Raw genomic sequence first — 15,269 nt, forward strand, 5'->3', positions numbered from 1 at the left:
GGGCGCAACCGCCCCAGTCCTGAGAGAGTATCCCGTCCGGTCTCAAATCCCGCCCCCCCACCTGAACAACATGCCAATTGTTGTTCATATAGCCGCCCAGCCTCGACCGGAGAAGGCAGAGCTGGATTCGAAACGACGCACCCTCGAAATCCAGCTCTGGTTGCAGCGCGTGTCTTTTCACCGCCGCGCCACCTGAGCAGCTCGGGAGGAATTTTAGTGCGTAAAGGCCAAAGGTGCAAGCTTAAGCTGAACATCCGTGATTTTCGATTCTTCAGACGGCACTGCATCAAGAACCACCACTCAACAATAGCTGATATAACCACATGGGCAAGGGATTACTTTGGCAAACCTTTATCAAGCACTACAATATGAAGTTACATGCACAGATGCCACTTAACACTTTACTGTGCAAAAAAGGAGGCTTATGTTAACCATGTCCAGAAGCAGCGTCGACTTCTCTGGGCTCAAAGACTTCTAGGATGGACCATCACACAGTGGAAACGTGTATTGTGGTCAGATGAATCAGCATTACAGGTCTTTTCTGGAAAAAATAGACGCCATGTTCTCCGGACCAAAGACGAAAAATACCATCCAGACAGTTATCAGCAATATGTCCAAAAACCAGGGTCTGTCATGGTATGGGACTGTGTCAGTGCCCCTGGCAAAGGTAACTTACACTTCTGTGATGGCAGCATTAATACTGAAAAGTACATTGAGATCTTAGAGCAACATATGCCTCCTTCAAGACGTCATCTTTTCCAGGGACGTCCATGCATTTTTCAACAAGACAATGCAAAACCACATTACGAAGGCAGAATGGGGAAAAAAAAAAAACTGAAACACTAAATCGCTTGGTGTCTTTGGTGCCAAAACATCTTTTAAGTGTGGTGAAAAGGAATGGCAACATTACAAAGTGGTAAATGTATTACTGTCCCAATTTTTTTTTGGAATGGCCTGAAATGCAGGAATGGATGTTTATTAATAAATCAAATAAACCAAACGTGAAATATCTCAGCTTCATCCTGTCTGCAATGAAATAAAAGTCAAAGTGCAGTCGACCCTTGACTTACGAACTTAATTGGTTCCAAAGGGCTGTTCTTAAGTCAAAATGTTCGTATGTTAAACCTATTTTTCCCATAAGAAATAATGTAAATAGAATTAATCCGTGCCAGACCTCCAAAACCACCCCCTTACCTAACCTTTCTAATGTCTTAAATGGTCTTTTTTGTTATAAATACAAGTATATTTCCCCTTAAATCTTAAATTATAGAATAGACATTCCTGTAATAAACAATAATAAACAAAAATACACAGTAGTACTGTACATAAAACACATACATCACATTTCATACACCATAATACATTTCCTTCTTTTTTTATAAAATGTATCTACCAGAAACAACAATACAGTGGGGGAAATAAGTATTTGATCCCCTGCTGATTTTGTAAGTTTACCCCCTTACAAAGACTTGAACAGTCTATAATTTTTATGGAAGGTTTATTTTAACAGAGAGAGACAGAATATCAACAAAAAATCCAGAAAAAAAACATTAAATAAAAGTTATAAATTAATTTGTATTTAATTAAGGGAAATAAGTATTTGATCCCCTACCAACCAGCAAGAATTCTGACCCCCACAGACCGGTTATGTGCCCATGAGGCACACAAATTAGTCCTGTCCCTGTATAAAAGACTCCTGTCACAGAATCAGTTTCTTCCGTTCAAATCTCTCGACCACCATGGGCAAGACCAAAGAGCTATCAAAGGACGTCAGGGACAAGATTGTAGACCTGCACAAGGCTGGAATGGGCTACAAGACCATCAGCAAGAAGCTTGGTGAGAAAGAGACCACTGTTGGTGCGATAATTCGAAAATGGAAGAAATACAAGATCACAGTTAATCGCCCTCACTCTGGAGCTCCATGCAAGATCTCACCTGGTGGGGTAAGAATGATTCTGAGAAAGGTGAGGTCAGTCCAGAATTACACGGGAGGAGCTTGTCAATGATCTCAAGGGAGCTGGGAGCAGAGAAATGCTGGATATGACCCCAAGAACACCATCCCCACCAGGCTTTTCTTTGCCTCCAAACACGGTGAGTGGAGTTGATGCCAAAGAGCTAAATTTTGGTCTCATCTGACCATATCACATTCTCCCAAGCTTTCTCTGAATCATTCAGGTGTTCATTGGCAAACTTCAGACGGGCCTGTACATGAGCCTTCTTGAGCAAAGGGACTTTGCGGGCACTGCAGGATCTCAATCCATTACGGCGAAGTGTGTTACTAATGGTTTTCTTGGTGACTGTGCTCCCAGCTCCCTTGAGATCATTGACAAGCTCCTCCCGTGTAATTCTGGACTGACCTCACCTTTCTCAGAATCATTCTTGCCCCACCAGGTGAGATCTTGCATGGAGCTCCAGAGTGAGGGTGATTGACTGTGATCTTGTATTTCTTCCATTTTCGAATTATCGCACCAACAGTGGTCTCTTTCTCACCAAGCTTCTTGCTGATGGTCTTGTAGCCCATTCCAGCCTTGTGCAGGTCTACAATCTTGTCCCTGACGTCCTTTGATAGCTCTTTGGTCTTGCCCATGGTGGTCGAGAGATTTGAATGGAAGAAACTGATTCTGTGACAGGAGTCTTTTATACAGTGACAGGACTAATTTGTGTGTCTTTTGTGCACATAACCGGTCTGTGGGGGTCAGAATTCTTGCTGGTTGGTAGGGGATCAAATACTTATTTCCCTTAATTAAATACAATTTAATTTATAACTTTTATTTAATGTTTTTTTTCTGGATTTTTTGTTGATATTCTGTCTCTCTCTGTTAAAATAAACCTTCCATAACAATTATAGACTGTTCAAGTGTTTGTAAGGGGTTAAACTTACAAAATCAGCAGGGGATCAAATACTTATTTCCCCCACTGTAACTCTCATATTTCTCTATTATTTCCTTCTTTATTTCAATAGTATTGTATTTTGTAGGTGTAATTGCACGAAAGAAACAATACTTTACTTGGCAGACTTTCTTCTTCTCTCTTACTTACTGTCCCCTCTGCCTGATACACAGTGACAGCTACTGGCAGGAATAATTATATAACAACAAATGTAATGTTTCTCAGCTCTGCGCTCTCTCTGCACCTTATTTGGGGACATTTTAATATTGCACCGGAAAACACCAGAAAAACACTGTCCCATTTCCGAATGTTCGCTCACTGTATATATACAGAGAGAGAGATGCTCTGAGTCAACTTGTTCGTGACGTCACGTGTTTCGCGACTTTCGGTTTGTAACCCGAAATTTGTTCGTACGTTAAGTTGAAAAAGATCGTTCGTAACCCGAAATGTTTGTATGGCAAACCGTTTGTAACTCAAGGGTCGACTGTAAATGTAAGAAACTCTGTGTTTTTCATTATTTGCATTTTCCTTGCTGTCCCAACTTTTTCTGATTTGGGGTTGTAAACAATAACCTTTTTTATTTTTTATTAATATGTAGTGATTTATACTATGTGGACACCTCTTAAGATTAGCATTGCCTGAAAAAGAAGATTAGCATTGATGCTTAGTAACAGACTAAGCACCTATCAGTCTAAACAAACTGTGTTTTCAGACCTGTAAATAAACATGCATGTGTGTTGCAGGGCTCTCGTGTGTGGCTTTGGGAGGAGGATCAGTACTGGCCCAGCACTGTCGACTCCTGCTCAGGTGGAGTTGTGGTTTTTCGCACAGACTTTGGAAAGGTAACCAAAACTCTCTCTTTCTGTATGTGTGGTGTGTCTGACAAAGCTCAATTGTTTGGGAAATAGTAGCAAACATCTGCTCTGTACACCTCAGAGAAGAGCCTCCTGGCCTGACAGGTGGGATGTTATTATCTTACACACACACACACACACACACGTTACAGCTATCAACAATGCTTTTACACCCAGCTGATGCAGTGAGCTTTTAATTTCGTATCCTGAGGTCAAAGAACAGATGTTAATGTTTTTCAGAAAGGTTTTGTTAAAACTCTGAGTTAGGATTGTGCTTAATATGCATTATTATTGTTATTATCATTAGTGAGTGATGATGATAAGTGTGTGTGTCTTTGGTTTGCAGGTGTACACATACAAACAGAATGCTTTGAGCAGGCAGAGGGTGTATGAGATGCACAGTAGCAGTGTGTGTGGTGTGGAGGACATGGCCGCCCTACAGGACCTGCATGAGGGGGCTATTCTCCACAACCTTCACCTCAGATACACACAGCACTTCATATATGTGAGTACACACAAACACACACACACACACACACACACACACACACACACACACAAACCTCCTCCTTACAGGAAGAAACCTTGAGAAGAACCAGACTCAGCAGGGACCCATCCTTCTTGGGTGGCCTGGAGGATACTTTAAATAAATAGGATTTAAACAAATCATACACACACAAAATTAAATTGAACTGAAAGTTATAACTAGCAAAAATAAATAAATAAATAATTGGAGTTCTTCATTGTTCACTCCAGTCTGTCAGTGATAAAGTCTGTTCTGGACATTTTTGGTGCAAACACGCCAGGTTTCCATCCCATCTAGTAGGGGCAGCATTGTTGGCACTGCAGTCTTGACTTGCAGTCTTTAACCTTGAGAGGGTAAATAGGTTTCCCTCAGAACCACCTCAGGGTAAAACAACAGAAGATGTAGTTACAATGTGAAATCGTTAAGAGTGAAATGTCAGTTTTACAGTGTAGCTTTAGACTACAGCACCCCTAATTATTACAGTATAACTAAAAGGGAGAACGAGCAGGTAACAAGGTCATGAACCCCCAAGCTCTGCGCCTTTGTCTAATCAAAAGCCTGAGTAAATAAATATGTTTTTAATCTAGACTTGAACATAGAGACTGTGTCCGAGTCCCGGACAAAGGCAGGGACATTAATCCAAAGTTGTGGAGCTTTGTAAGAAAATGCTCTTCCACCAGCCATGATCTTTTTAATTCTAGGAACTATAAGTAACCCTGCATCTTGTGAACGAAGTGAATCAATAAGTGGAGCCAGACCATGTAGCGCTTTTTAAGTTAGTAAAAGTATTTTGTAATGAATGTGGAATTTATTTGGCAGCCAGTGTAGAGATGATAGAACAGGATTAATAAGATCAAACTTTCTAGTTCTGGTTAGCACTCAAGCTGCTGCATTTTGAACCTACTGGAGTTTGTTTATGGATCTACCAGAGCATCCAGTGAGAAGAGCATTACAATAATCTAACAGAGAAGTTTTAAATGCATGGATCAGTTTTTCAGTGTCATTTACTGATAGTATATTTTTTATTTTAGAGATATTACACAAATGAAAAAATGAAATAAACTGGCATAAGGTAAAACCCTGGTTTTGAGTCTTGAGACTGGTTTGTTTCAGGCAGTGCACTAAAATGTGCACTTATGCTAACTCTTGTTGTTGGTTTACACAGGAACAGGATTCCTCATGTATTCAATTTAGTGGACTATTAATGGGAAGATTTCAGGTTTAAGCCTAACCACTCCCAAGCTGCCACTGTTGCCCCTGAGAAAGTTTCTACCCCACATATACTGTATTTGAAGCCTTTTGAAGAACTTTTGAGGAAAAAGATATAAATATAAATGCTGGCAAAGCTGTGAACATCAACACCACTTTCATAAAATGTAGTCCAGCTTGTTATGTAATAGTTTGTAGAAGACTCCTGGTCACATACTAAACAACGCAAGTATAGTGTAGGAGGGTGCTTTTAGTCATGTCTCACTAAACAAAAGAAACTCATGACGCTCTGGCTGCTGTAAAGTGTGTTAACTTTAAGTTTATGGTAACAGAATGGTTGCTTAACACTATGGGCTTAACCTGTCACAATTAAAAACCTCATTCCTGGCCGCTCAGGTGGCGAAGCGTAAAAACACATGCTGGAACCAGAGCTGGGATCTTGAATACATCAGATCAAATCTCAGCTTTGCCTGCCGTCTAAGGCTGAGCGGCCACATGAACAACGATTGGCCTGTTGTTCAGATGGGCGGGACTAAGCCCGATGGGGTCTCTCTCTCTCTCATAACTGGTGCAATTACGACCTCTGCTGGCTGATTGATGGCGCCTGCACAGAGATGAGGAAAAAAGTGCTCTCAGGGTGTGTCTCTCCGTACACAATGATGAGCTGCACTGCACTCGTCAAAGTGTAGGTGATAAGATGCATATGGCATGCTGCCCACCTGTCGGAAAGGTTAGCTTTGTTCTCCTCAATCAGAGCAGGGATTGGCATTGGTGGAGAGGAAGCATGACGCAATCGGGCAATTGGACGACCTAAAAAGGGAGAAAAAAGGGAAGAAAATGCATAAAGAAAATATATATTTTTTTAAAAACCTAATTCCTGGAAAAGTTTGACCATTTTATGAAATGCAATTAAAAAATTAAAAAAGGAATCTGTGATTTGTTCATTTTCTTAAACCTTTATTTAACTGAGACAAGTACAAGTAAATTACTTTTAATGTTTTTTTTGGCCACCATATTTTATTTATATAAACAAATTTAGATATTTAGACTTTCAAAAAAGTAGGGAGTTGGCAATATAAGAGTAAAAAGTTTATAGAATATTCAGCTAATTCATTTATTAAAAATGTTCATAAAGAACATTTTTCAATGGCAGTGTAACAAGACCATGTGCTGTGGGGATCATCGCTTGGTTAAAAAATTATGTCCACAAGGGAAATGCCCTGGAAGAGCAAGCTGCCCTACACTTGACATAGACTGTGTCAGTTGGTGGGATAAATTGCCACTCATGCATTGCCTGCATTTTCTTTTTTTCAAGAACTTCAAGAACAGCAGTATTTTGACAGCCAGTTTTTTTATTCTGCTCTATACCTTTTCTATCCACTTTCTCCATTAAGGGCTGCAGTTTTTGTGTCTTTCATTTGTTAATTTGTTTTTGTTATTTTGGCCACCACTTTATTTCCCATTACCCTTTCTGTTTTATAAACCTGTTTGTATAAACCTGGTGCCTCATTGGCGATTCATGACTCTCCCCATTACAGCCAGATTATAATTTAGATATTTATTGATCTACTGTTTATAATATTGTGAAAGAATTTAGAGAAATCTCAGTCTGTGTACAGCAAGCTGAAACTCTGTTACACAAAGAGAAAATCATACATTCATTCTTTTTAGAATCACTGCAGAGTTCTCTAGCAAGTTCTCCTTGCTTGCAAAGTCTAAGCTTTTGGTGGATTCTCTGTTTATATCTTGATGACCTGATCTGTTACCTGTTAAACATCTAATTGTTGTTTTTTTTAGTGAAAACACTGAATATTTTTTTATCAGTTAAATAAAAGTTTAAACAATTTATCTAAATTCTGGTGAAAATTTTTCATCTTCTTATCCAGCATCAGTGCCTGACCCCAACTCCTCATTAATACCTGTGGTTTTGAAAATGGATATCCAACAAGCTTATTATCATATGTTTGCATACTTTTGGTCATGTCATTTAAATGACAAAGAAGGAAAGAATGGCATTTTTACTCCTGATAAGTATGTAGTCTGGCTGTCTGCTCATAGTCAGGTCAGCTTTGGACTTCAGGCTGATGAACTTTAAACTTGCTGAATAATTAGCAGCATGTGGGAGTGATTAATCCTTAATTTAGTTCATATTTGGACATAACACAAGACACTCTGTCTGCTGGTGTGTGTGTGTGTGGGATGGTGCAGAGACATGTGATTGTTATCAGGGAGTGTCAGGATGTCCTCTTGATAAATATGCTGTGTGTCTGTGTGTGTGTCCTTGTGTTTTCCTGTTTATCGAGTGTAGAGTTCATACATTTTAGAACTCTATGAACTCGGGACATATTTTTTTAATATCCCCAGTAGAGTGTGTGTAACTAATTGAAGAATAATTGTGCAATTATAGCATATACAATGTTTTCAAATGTTATGTGCTATTTGTTTTCTTTATAATCATGGCAAGCTCAAATAGAGCTGATAATTACATAACCAGTGTGTAAGCAAAGCAAAAAGACTATGGGGTTAGTTTGGTGCCATTATTGTTCAAGTGCCAACTTCAAAGCACGTACAAAGGCATGGCTTTCTCATTAGCTGGTTTATAGTAAGTTCAGGAACTTTTTCTCTCATGTCATGTTTCTGAGCATTTTGGCAGGGAAGTATAATGTAAAAGTGGTTTATGTCAGGGGGATTGAGCATAAATAATGGTTTTGAATAATATTGGGTTTTTTTAGATAAAGTCTTTATTTTCACCCTTTTCCCCTTCAGTGTTTTAGTATTAAAATCAAACAATTATTAACTAACATATACAAAATAAATGATGTCTGGTAAAGTTAAAACCACCAATATTATATTAACGTTCATACCTGTTATCTATTACAAGCAAAAAAAATTGGCATAATTTCAGTGAACTCATCCACTTAGCTAAGGTTCTGATGTAAAATCTGCCACTCAACTCTGATTGGACTCTGAAGCCATATTTACTTACAGTGCCATAACCCTAGCCTTTGGAGTGTATCTGTAATTATTTGTACCTATTAAGTTAGAAGAGCATTTGTGTGGTCATGCACTGACATTCATTCCAAAGGTGTTAGGGGAGTTGATGTTAGAGCTCTCTGCAGGCCACTGAACCACCCTTGCCCAATTTTAGTTTTTTGCCTTGTGCATAGATACAAAGTCCTACTAGAACAGGAAAAAATCCTTCCCCAACCAGTTGGCAGAAAGTGTATAGCATATTATTTATTGTTATTATTATAACCCAGTGCATCACCATAATTTGGTCTTGATAGTTTGAATTTTGGTTTGGTTTGGAATATTGGTGTCATGTATTAATACCTGCTCTACACTTGTAGTATTAATTTCCTAGAAATTTACTTTTCTAGAAAAGATTGCCAGGCAGGGTAAATCTCACTAGCATTCATGTTATCTGTAGATCTTTTTAGTGAATCAGTTACATGTTATTCTTTTAGCAGCCTGTGCTAAATTAAAACAAATGTTTATCTGACTAAAAGTACACATGATGAGCTGATGAACTAAATGCAGTCCGTGTGCTTTAAAACAAATTGTATCAGCTACTCGAAATAAAGGTCAAGTTTTTAACCCATTACAACTTCTTTGTTTTAAAAACTATCATGACCTTAATACCAGGAAATGTATTTAAACTTCACTACTGATCAACACTGCATCTCCTGCAGTCTCTCACCAAACCAGACACCTTGTCTTAAATTACATTCTGTACCAACCCCTATTTCAGTAAAATTATGCCACAATGTATTAATATACAGTGAAATGTGGTTTGGGATGCTTTATCTGCTTCCAACACGCTCATGCACAGACAAATCTCGCCCAAGCTTCACCCACAGCCATTCACTCATTTACCTATGCAATTACAATTGTAGGGGTCAAGTATAATGTTCAGACACTTCCTCTTTTTTATTTTTTTGAAGAATGATTTTTATGACTTGCCCCACTTACTACTAAGCACCTTTTCAACTGCCTATACAAATGGTAGTATTAGAGTCCAAATGACATCTGTAGATCTGTCTATTTTTGGTGCGATCACTGTTTAATCACTATAAAGCAGTGACTGTCAATATATTTAGTGACCGACCAGCAACAGTAGCTAAAAGCTAGTTTTGCAGGCTTTATATTTATGTATCACGTCACTAATGGCCTTATAGCTTCAGGATATGAACCACAGCTATAAACAGAGAGAAACTGGACAAGAAGTCTATACTACTGCATGCATCATTAGAAAACAAAACATTTTAAAAGAATGTCCGAGGAGTATTTTAAGATGCGCTTATTTATTTGTGTTTTATATACTTTTTAAGTCATCTTTATAAATGCATCTTTTGAAGCAATATCTTGTGGAATGTATCTCTCACTCAGATCAAATTCCAGCATTTAAAGCACAAAGGACTCTCTTTTCTCTCTTTCTCTCTTTCTCTCTCTCTCTCTCTCTCTCTCTCTCTCTCTCTCTCTCTCTCTCTCTTTTGCTCTTTCCCTCTGATTGTAAACAGCTGTGGTCTTTTCTTTCCTTCGTCAGCACTGTGAATGCTAGGCTAGCTACCCGCTCTTCCAACCACATCAAATATGCGCACAGACACACACGTACGCACACACACACAGTGACTACAGGGGGATTTTTGAATTCATGAGAGGTTTTTCACTGATTTCAGTGGTGTTTCTCTCTCAGGCTGACCGTATGTGTGAGAAACAGCAGGAAATAGTTCAGCTTAGTTTGGTTTGGAGCTGCGGATGCTCATATTACAGCTTACAGGTTCCACACCATACACACTCTGCAATTAGTTCTTGGGATACATGTTATTCCACGTGTTGTATCTACACCACAAGAGAAGTCTGTGTGTGTTTGTTGGGACTTTGGGTTGTGTGTGTCTATTTGTGTTTGTCAAAAGTTATTCTGAAGGTTAGCTGCTGTTAGATGTATACCTTCCCTCAACTGCTGACAGATCCTTTAAGTTTAAATAAAGATAATTTTAGTTTAAATAAAAAATAATAGTTTAAAATAACCTTTGTAATATTATTTGATCTCCAGCATATTTTCTACTATTATTAGGAATCATCTGTGGTGGGCTAGCATATAAAACTGCTGTGCCACCAGAGCGCCACATTTATTTACTTTTACAAAGATGATAGGACATGCTTGTGCATCTAAAATTGAGAAATTAAAACATGGAATTTTAATGAGTAACATGCCTGTGTGCCCTTCGTAGGTGCTTTTGGTAGTGAACAAGAGTTAGCAAGGGCACAAAACGGTTTGATGCTTTGTCCAGCCCCTTTTTGTACACAAAAAGCTATAAGAAAGTTTGTGTGAGCATGCTGTCTAAGCTTTGCCAGCTGCTCAGAACACCACAGTGATACCTCTCTGTATGCATTACGAGTGATTGTTGAATATTTAAATCTTCAGATTTGCTATGGAAATTGCGTGTCAACGGCCATTTAAATGTATTTCCATATCAGGCAGTAGTTACCAGGCAGTACACCAGCACACACACGTGGATCTGTACACACTAATCAATAAAATATGAAAAATTCACATTGTTTTACCTTCTAGATTGTCAATCCATGTCTTAAACCATCTGCCTGTCTTGTTTTTCTCTAGACATATATTGGGTCTATATTAGCAGCAGTGAACCCGTACCAGCAGTTGCCAGAACTTTATGATGTTTCAGCAGTGGAGCATTACAGTCAGCATCACCTGGGGGAAATACCACCTCACATTTATGCCATCGCCAACGAGTGCTACCGTTCACTGTGGAAACGCAACAACAACCAGTGTGTGCTCATTAGGTATGGTGCGAACACACATGCACATACATATGCACGTAAGAAAAAAAGAAACATGCTAACAGGCGCATTTTCTTTATGCAGAGTGTTTGGACACACATGCACCTCATTAAATACTGCTGTTACAGAGCATGTGTTTAACTCATCATTGATGTATGGGTGGTTTAGCTACTTGCTGTTTTATATATTAGGCTTTTCATTGCTATAAGTGTGTGTGTGTGTGTGTGTGTGTGTGTGTGTGTGTGTGTGTGTGTGTGTGGTGAAGCAGGGTTCATACGGTTTTTCTCATAGTCTGTCAGAGCTTAAAGACCAGAACAAGGGAAATGACATAGGAGAACTGAAACCACATGATTCCATTAGCTAGGAAAATATAAGTACATAGGCTTACATAAAATATATGGCCACAAGTATGTGGACATCTGTCCCAATTATTACCCAATTGCTAGCATTTGTATAAAATAAATTATATAAAATTATATGTGTGCAATATGACAAAAGTTTGGGCAGTTCACCTGCTCATTGTGATTTTTTTAAAACAGAATTAGTTTTAATTCTTTTTTTAAGATTTAAAACTATTAATTCTTATTTTACCTCTGTCCCAGCTTTTTTGAATGTTGTCAACAACAAATTCTAAATTTGTTTATATTTCCAAAATAAAATTAAGTTGGTCAGTGAAAGGCTGCAAGGTGACGCAATGGGTAATGATGTCACCTCACAGCAAGAAGGGCCTGGGTTTGATTCCCCAATTGGGCGTGTAGGGTCCTTTCTGTGTGGAGTTTGCATGTTCTCCCTGTGTCCGTGTGGGTTTCCTCCGGTGCTCTGGAGATACCAAAAGTGTGAATGTGTGTGAATGTGTGTGAATGTGTGTCTGCCCTATGATGAGGATGTTTCTTGTTTTTGTACAAAATGTCCCAACTTTCTTGGAAATGGTGTTTGTACAAATTAATATTTATGTAATATTTGTAAAATAGACATATTCAGCAACAGTAAAGAAGTTAATAGCATGTCTGACTATTTTTACACAGACCTAGGTGCAGTTTAGTTGCATGTTTGAGGAAGGTTGAAGTACCTAAAGTACCCAGAAGAAAACCATTTGGAAATGGGGAAACCATGAGAACCTACTCAAAAATAGTGACCAGAGATCTGGAAAGAATCCTGATTCTCAGAGGCCATCTTGCTGTTTGCTACTCATTTCATTTGCTACTCATCAGTTGTGCCACCCATGCAAATTGTTTTTGCCACATTGTCACATTTGTTTTCAATATGTTTACTGCACAATGCAGTTTCACTTGCACATTTAACCTGCTCCAAAATATACACAAAATAATACAATAAAAAAAATAGTAAGGACCATCCCTTTTGTTTCTCCCAGCAGTTTAAGAAAAACAAATTGCACATTTTATACATTTCTGTCAATAAATGTCTGGAACTGTACTGTTACACTATCGTCCCACCTGCCATGCTAATAATGGCTGACAGAAAGGCATGGAGGCTCAGATGTATTGGTTTTTTAAACAATGAGCATTAATTGAGTGCTGATTCACTCTATGTGGAAGTATTACTTTATAATCACGGTTTCCTGTTCTTTATTTAATACCATGATCCCAGGCTTGGTCCAGTCTGATTTTCCATCGGTGCTTATGTTGGCATGCTTCATCTTCTTTCCATGGTACTCACCTAGTATAGCAGTGACTTTTCCTGCCTCTTATAAGTGGGCACCACACATGGATCCACGGTGAACGAGGGCTGGATGCCAGTGGACAGAGTAGCTGGCACAACCTTGACAACCAGTTCTCATTCTGCTTCTGTCCCTTTTTTGTCCACTGTCTCCACTACTGTAGATATTGTTGTGTGTTTTCTTTTGATACTTGGTTACTAGCCTCTTTAATGAATGACTTTTGATTTGCAGCTTTAGCCAGAATTAAATTAGATGCGTTACCAAGGGCTGATGAATCAAATTGTCAAATTACATAGAACATTTAAACTTTTTTTATTTTTATCAACCGCATTGTCCTGGTTAAAGACATGGCAGGTCTGGTTCCACCAGGAAACACTGTGCACAAGACAATAATACCCTGGACAGGGTGCCAATACATCGCCAGGCTTCAGCCATCCCCGCCCCTCAGACAAGGCCAATTATGTCTGTGTAGGCACCGCTGGCCAGAGGCAGATTCAAAACGGAATCTCAGCATTGGTGCGCTGCGCCACCCCAACGCATTTAAACCTGAAACACAGTACTGATACAATTTAGAAAATCTGCTACTCATTAATCTACCAGTTTGGCAGTCTGTATTGCATTCATTCATGTCATTTCTGCTTGTTTTAATGTTTTTTACATATTTATATATGTTTATTAAAAGGCGCTTGGGTGATGTAGTGGTCTATTATACTAGTCCACCACTGCTGAGATTTGGATTTGGATCTTAGCAGTGCCATTAGCCATGATTGGCTATATCTGGTGGGGGGAAGGTTTGTCTAATATAAAAGATGTGCTACTGTATGTAACTTTTTAACATTTTACAAATAATATGAGATGGCTGTTTGTTTTTTTCGCTGAAGATCCTGCCCCCCAGAAATTCTGGGCATGGCCATATGTGTTAGTAATAGTTTATGTGAAAGGTCAGCTCTTTATCTGCCTGAAAGTGACTGCATGCCTGCATTTACACTTTAAACAGGAGTTTCCAAATTGGTTGGTGACAGTGACAGTCAGAAGACAATGACATCATGTCCAGAAGGCAAAGATAGCATAACTGACTTCAATCTCTAGGGAAGAACTAATGGTATTCCTGTCTACTCTTTTAATTAAAGTGACACTAGCTAATCTTGGGCACTTGGGTGTAAAAGGAGTGCTGGAAACTGTTCTGTTAGCGTGTTGATATGTGTAAAAATGCATGAGCTGCAGTTGTGAAATAATACAGTTGATTGATTCAAAGCTCCTAAAAGAAGCATGTCACCCCTTTTCATTTAGATTTGTAACTGTCTTGTGGTGGGGGGAACTCAGCCAGCAGGTGGAAACAAAACAGATACTGGAAATACTGGAAATCATGATTACACAAACTGAATTAGCCCCCCATGATGATTCTGATAATTGCATTGATGATGATGATCGTGTTAAAAAACTTACAAATCCCATTTACAGAAAATGGGACATTTTGTAAAATGCAATAAAACAAAAGCCTGTGATTTTTCAGTTCTCTTAAACCATTTATTTAACTGACAAAAGTAAAGATTTCCATTTTACTAATCAACTTATTTTTTGTAAACATAAACAAATTTGAAATTTATACAGTAAAGTTTAAAAGTAACAGTTTAATAGTTTATTAAAGTTACATTGTTCTGAACCATTCCACAATAATTTGTAACAGGTGAGAGAATTGTGATTGGGTATAAAAGCAGGATCTAAAAAGGTTTAGTCAGTACAAGCAATGATGGGTTGTAGCTCACCACGTTGTGCCAAACTTAATTAGAGACTTGTCAATCAGTTCAAAAAGAGCATTTCTCAATGCAAGATTTCTCCAAACATAGAAACACAGCACAGTCAGACCCAAACACACCAATCACAAAGATGTGATACACACCCAGCTACACATGCTCATTTGACTTATGGACAATAGACACAGCTGCAGACAAAATAGAAAAGACATTTGAGTCAGGCATTTGTGTTTGGCTTTGGTGTGTTTTCATTTAGATTTTTTTGCTGAATATAACCTGAGCTTCTTCTCTTAAGTCTGACCTCCCTAAATAGTGGCAAAGGATAAAATGTGTCTGCCTGACAGGAATAATTATACAAATAGGCAGATAAAAAAAAAAAAAAAAACAGTGGACAATCTGTGTGAATGTGTATGTGTGCATTCATTCATAATTACTCAAACAGGCAATGGTCAAAAAAAATGGTGGACTGTGTGTGTGTGTGTGCATTCAGATACAAGCCTTGTCTGGCTCCACACCTCAGTCATGTTGATGTCTGATTTAATTACTAAAGT

At 38.5% G+C, this 15,269-nt stretch overlaps 1 protein-coding gene across 1 annotated transcript in view; it reads left to right on the top strand.

Moving 5' to 3' along the window:
* Window positions 1-15,269, top strand: part of myo10 (myosin X) — an 85,414-nt gene that overhangs the window by 23,927 nt on the left and 46,218 nt on the right. The window contains exons 2-4 of the mRNA XM_062987399.1: window positions 3,633-3,731; window positions 4,090-4,248; window positions 11,102-11,289. Of these exons, the coding sequence (XP_062843469.1) occupies window positions 3,633-3,731; window positions 4,090-4,248; window positions 11,102-11,289 (446 nt within the window). The remainder of the gene's footprint in view (window positions 1-3,632; window positions 3,732-4,089; window positions 4,249-11,101; window positions 11,290-15,269) is intronic.

The sequence above is a fragment of the Trichomycterus rosablanca genome, chromosome 25 (assembly GCF_030014385.1).
Source record: "Trichomycterus rosablanca isolate fTriRos1 chromosome 25, fTriRos1.hap1, whole genome shotgun sequence".
Classification (NCBI taxonomy): Eukaryota; Metazoa; Chordata; class Actinopteri; order Siluriformes; family Trichomycteridae; genus Trichomycterus; species Trichomycterus rosablanca.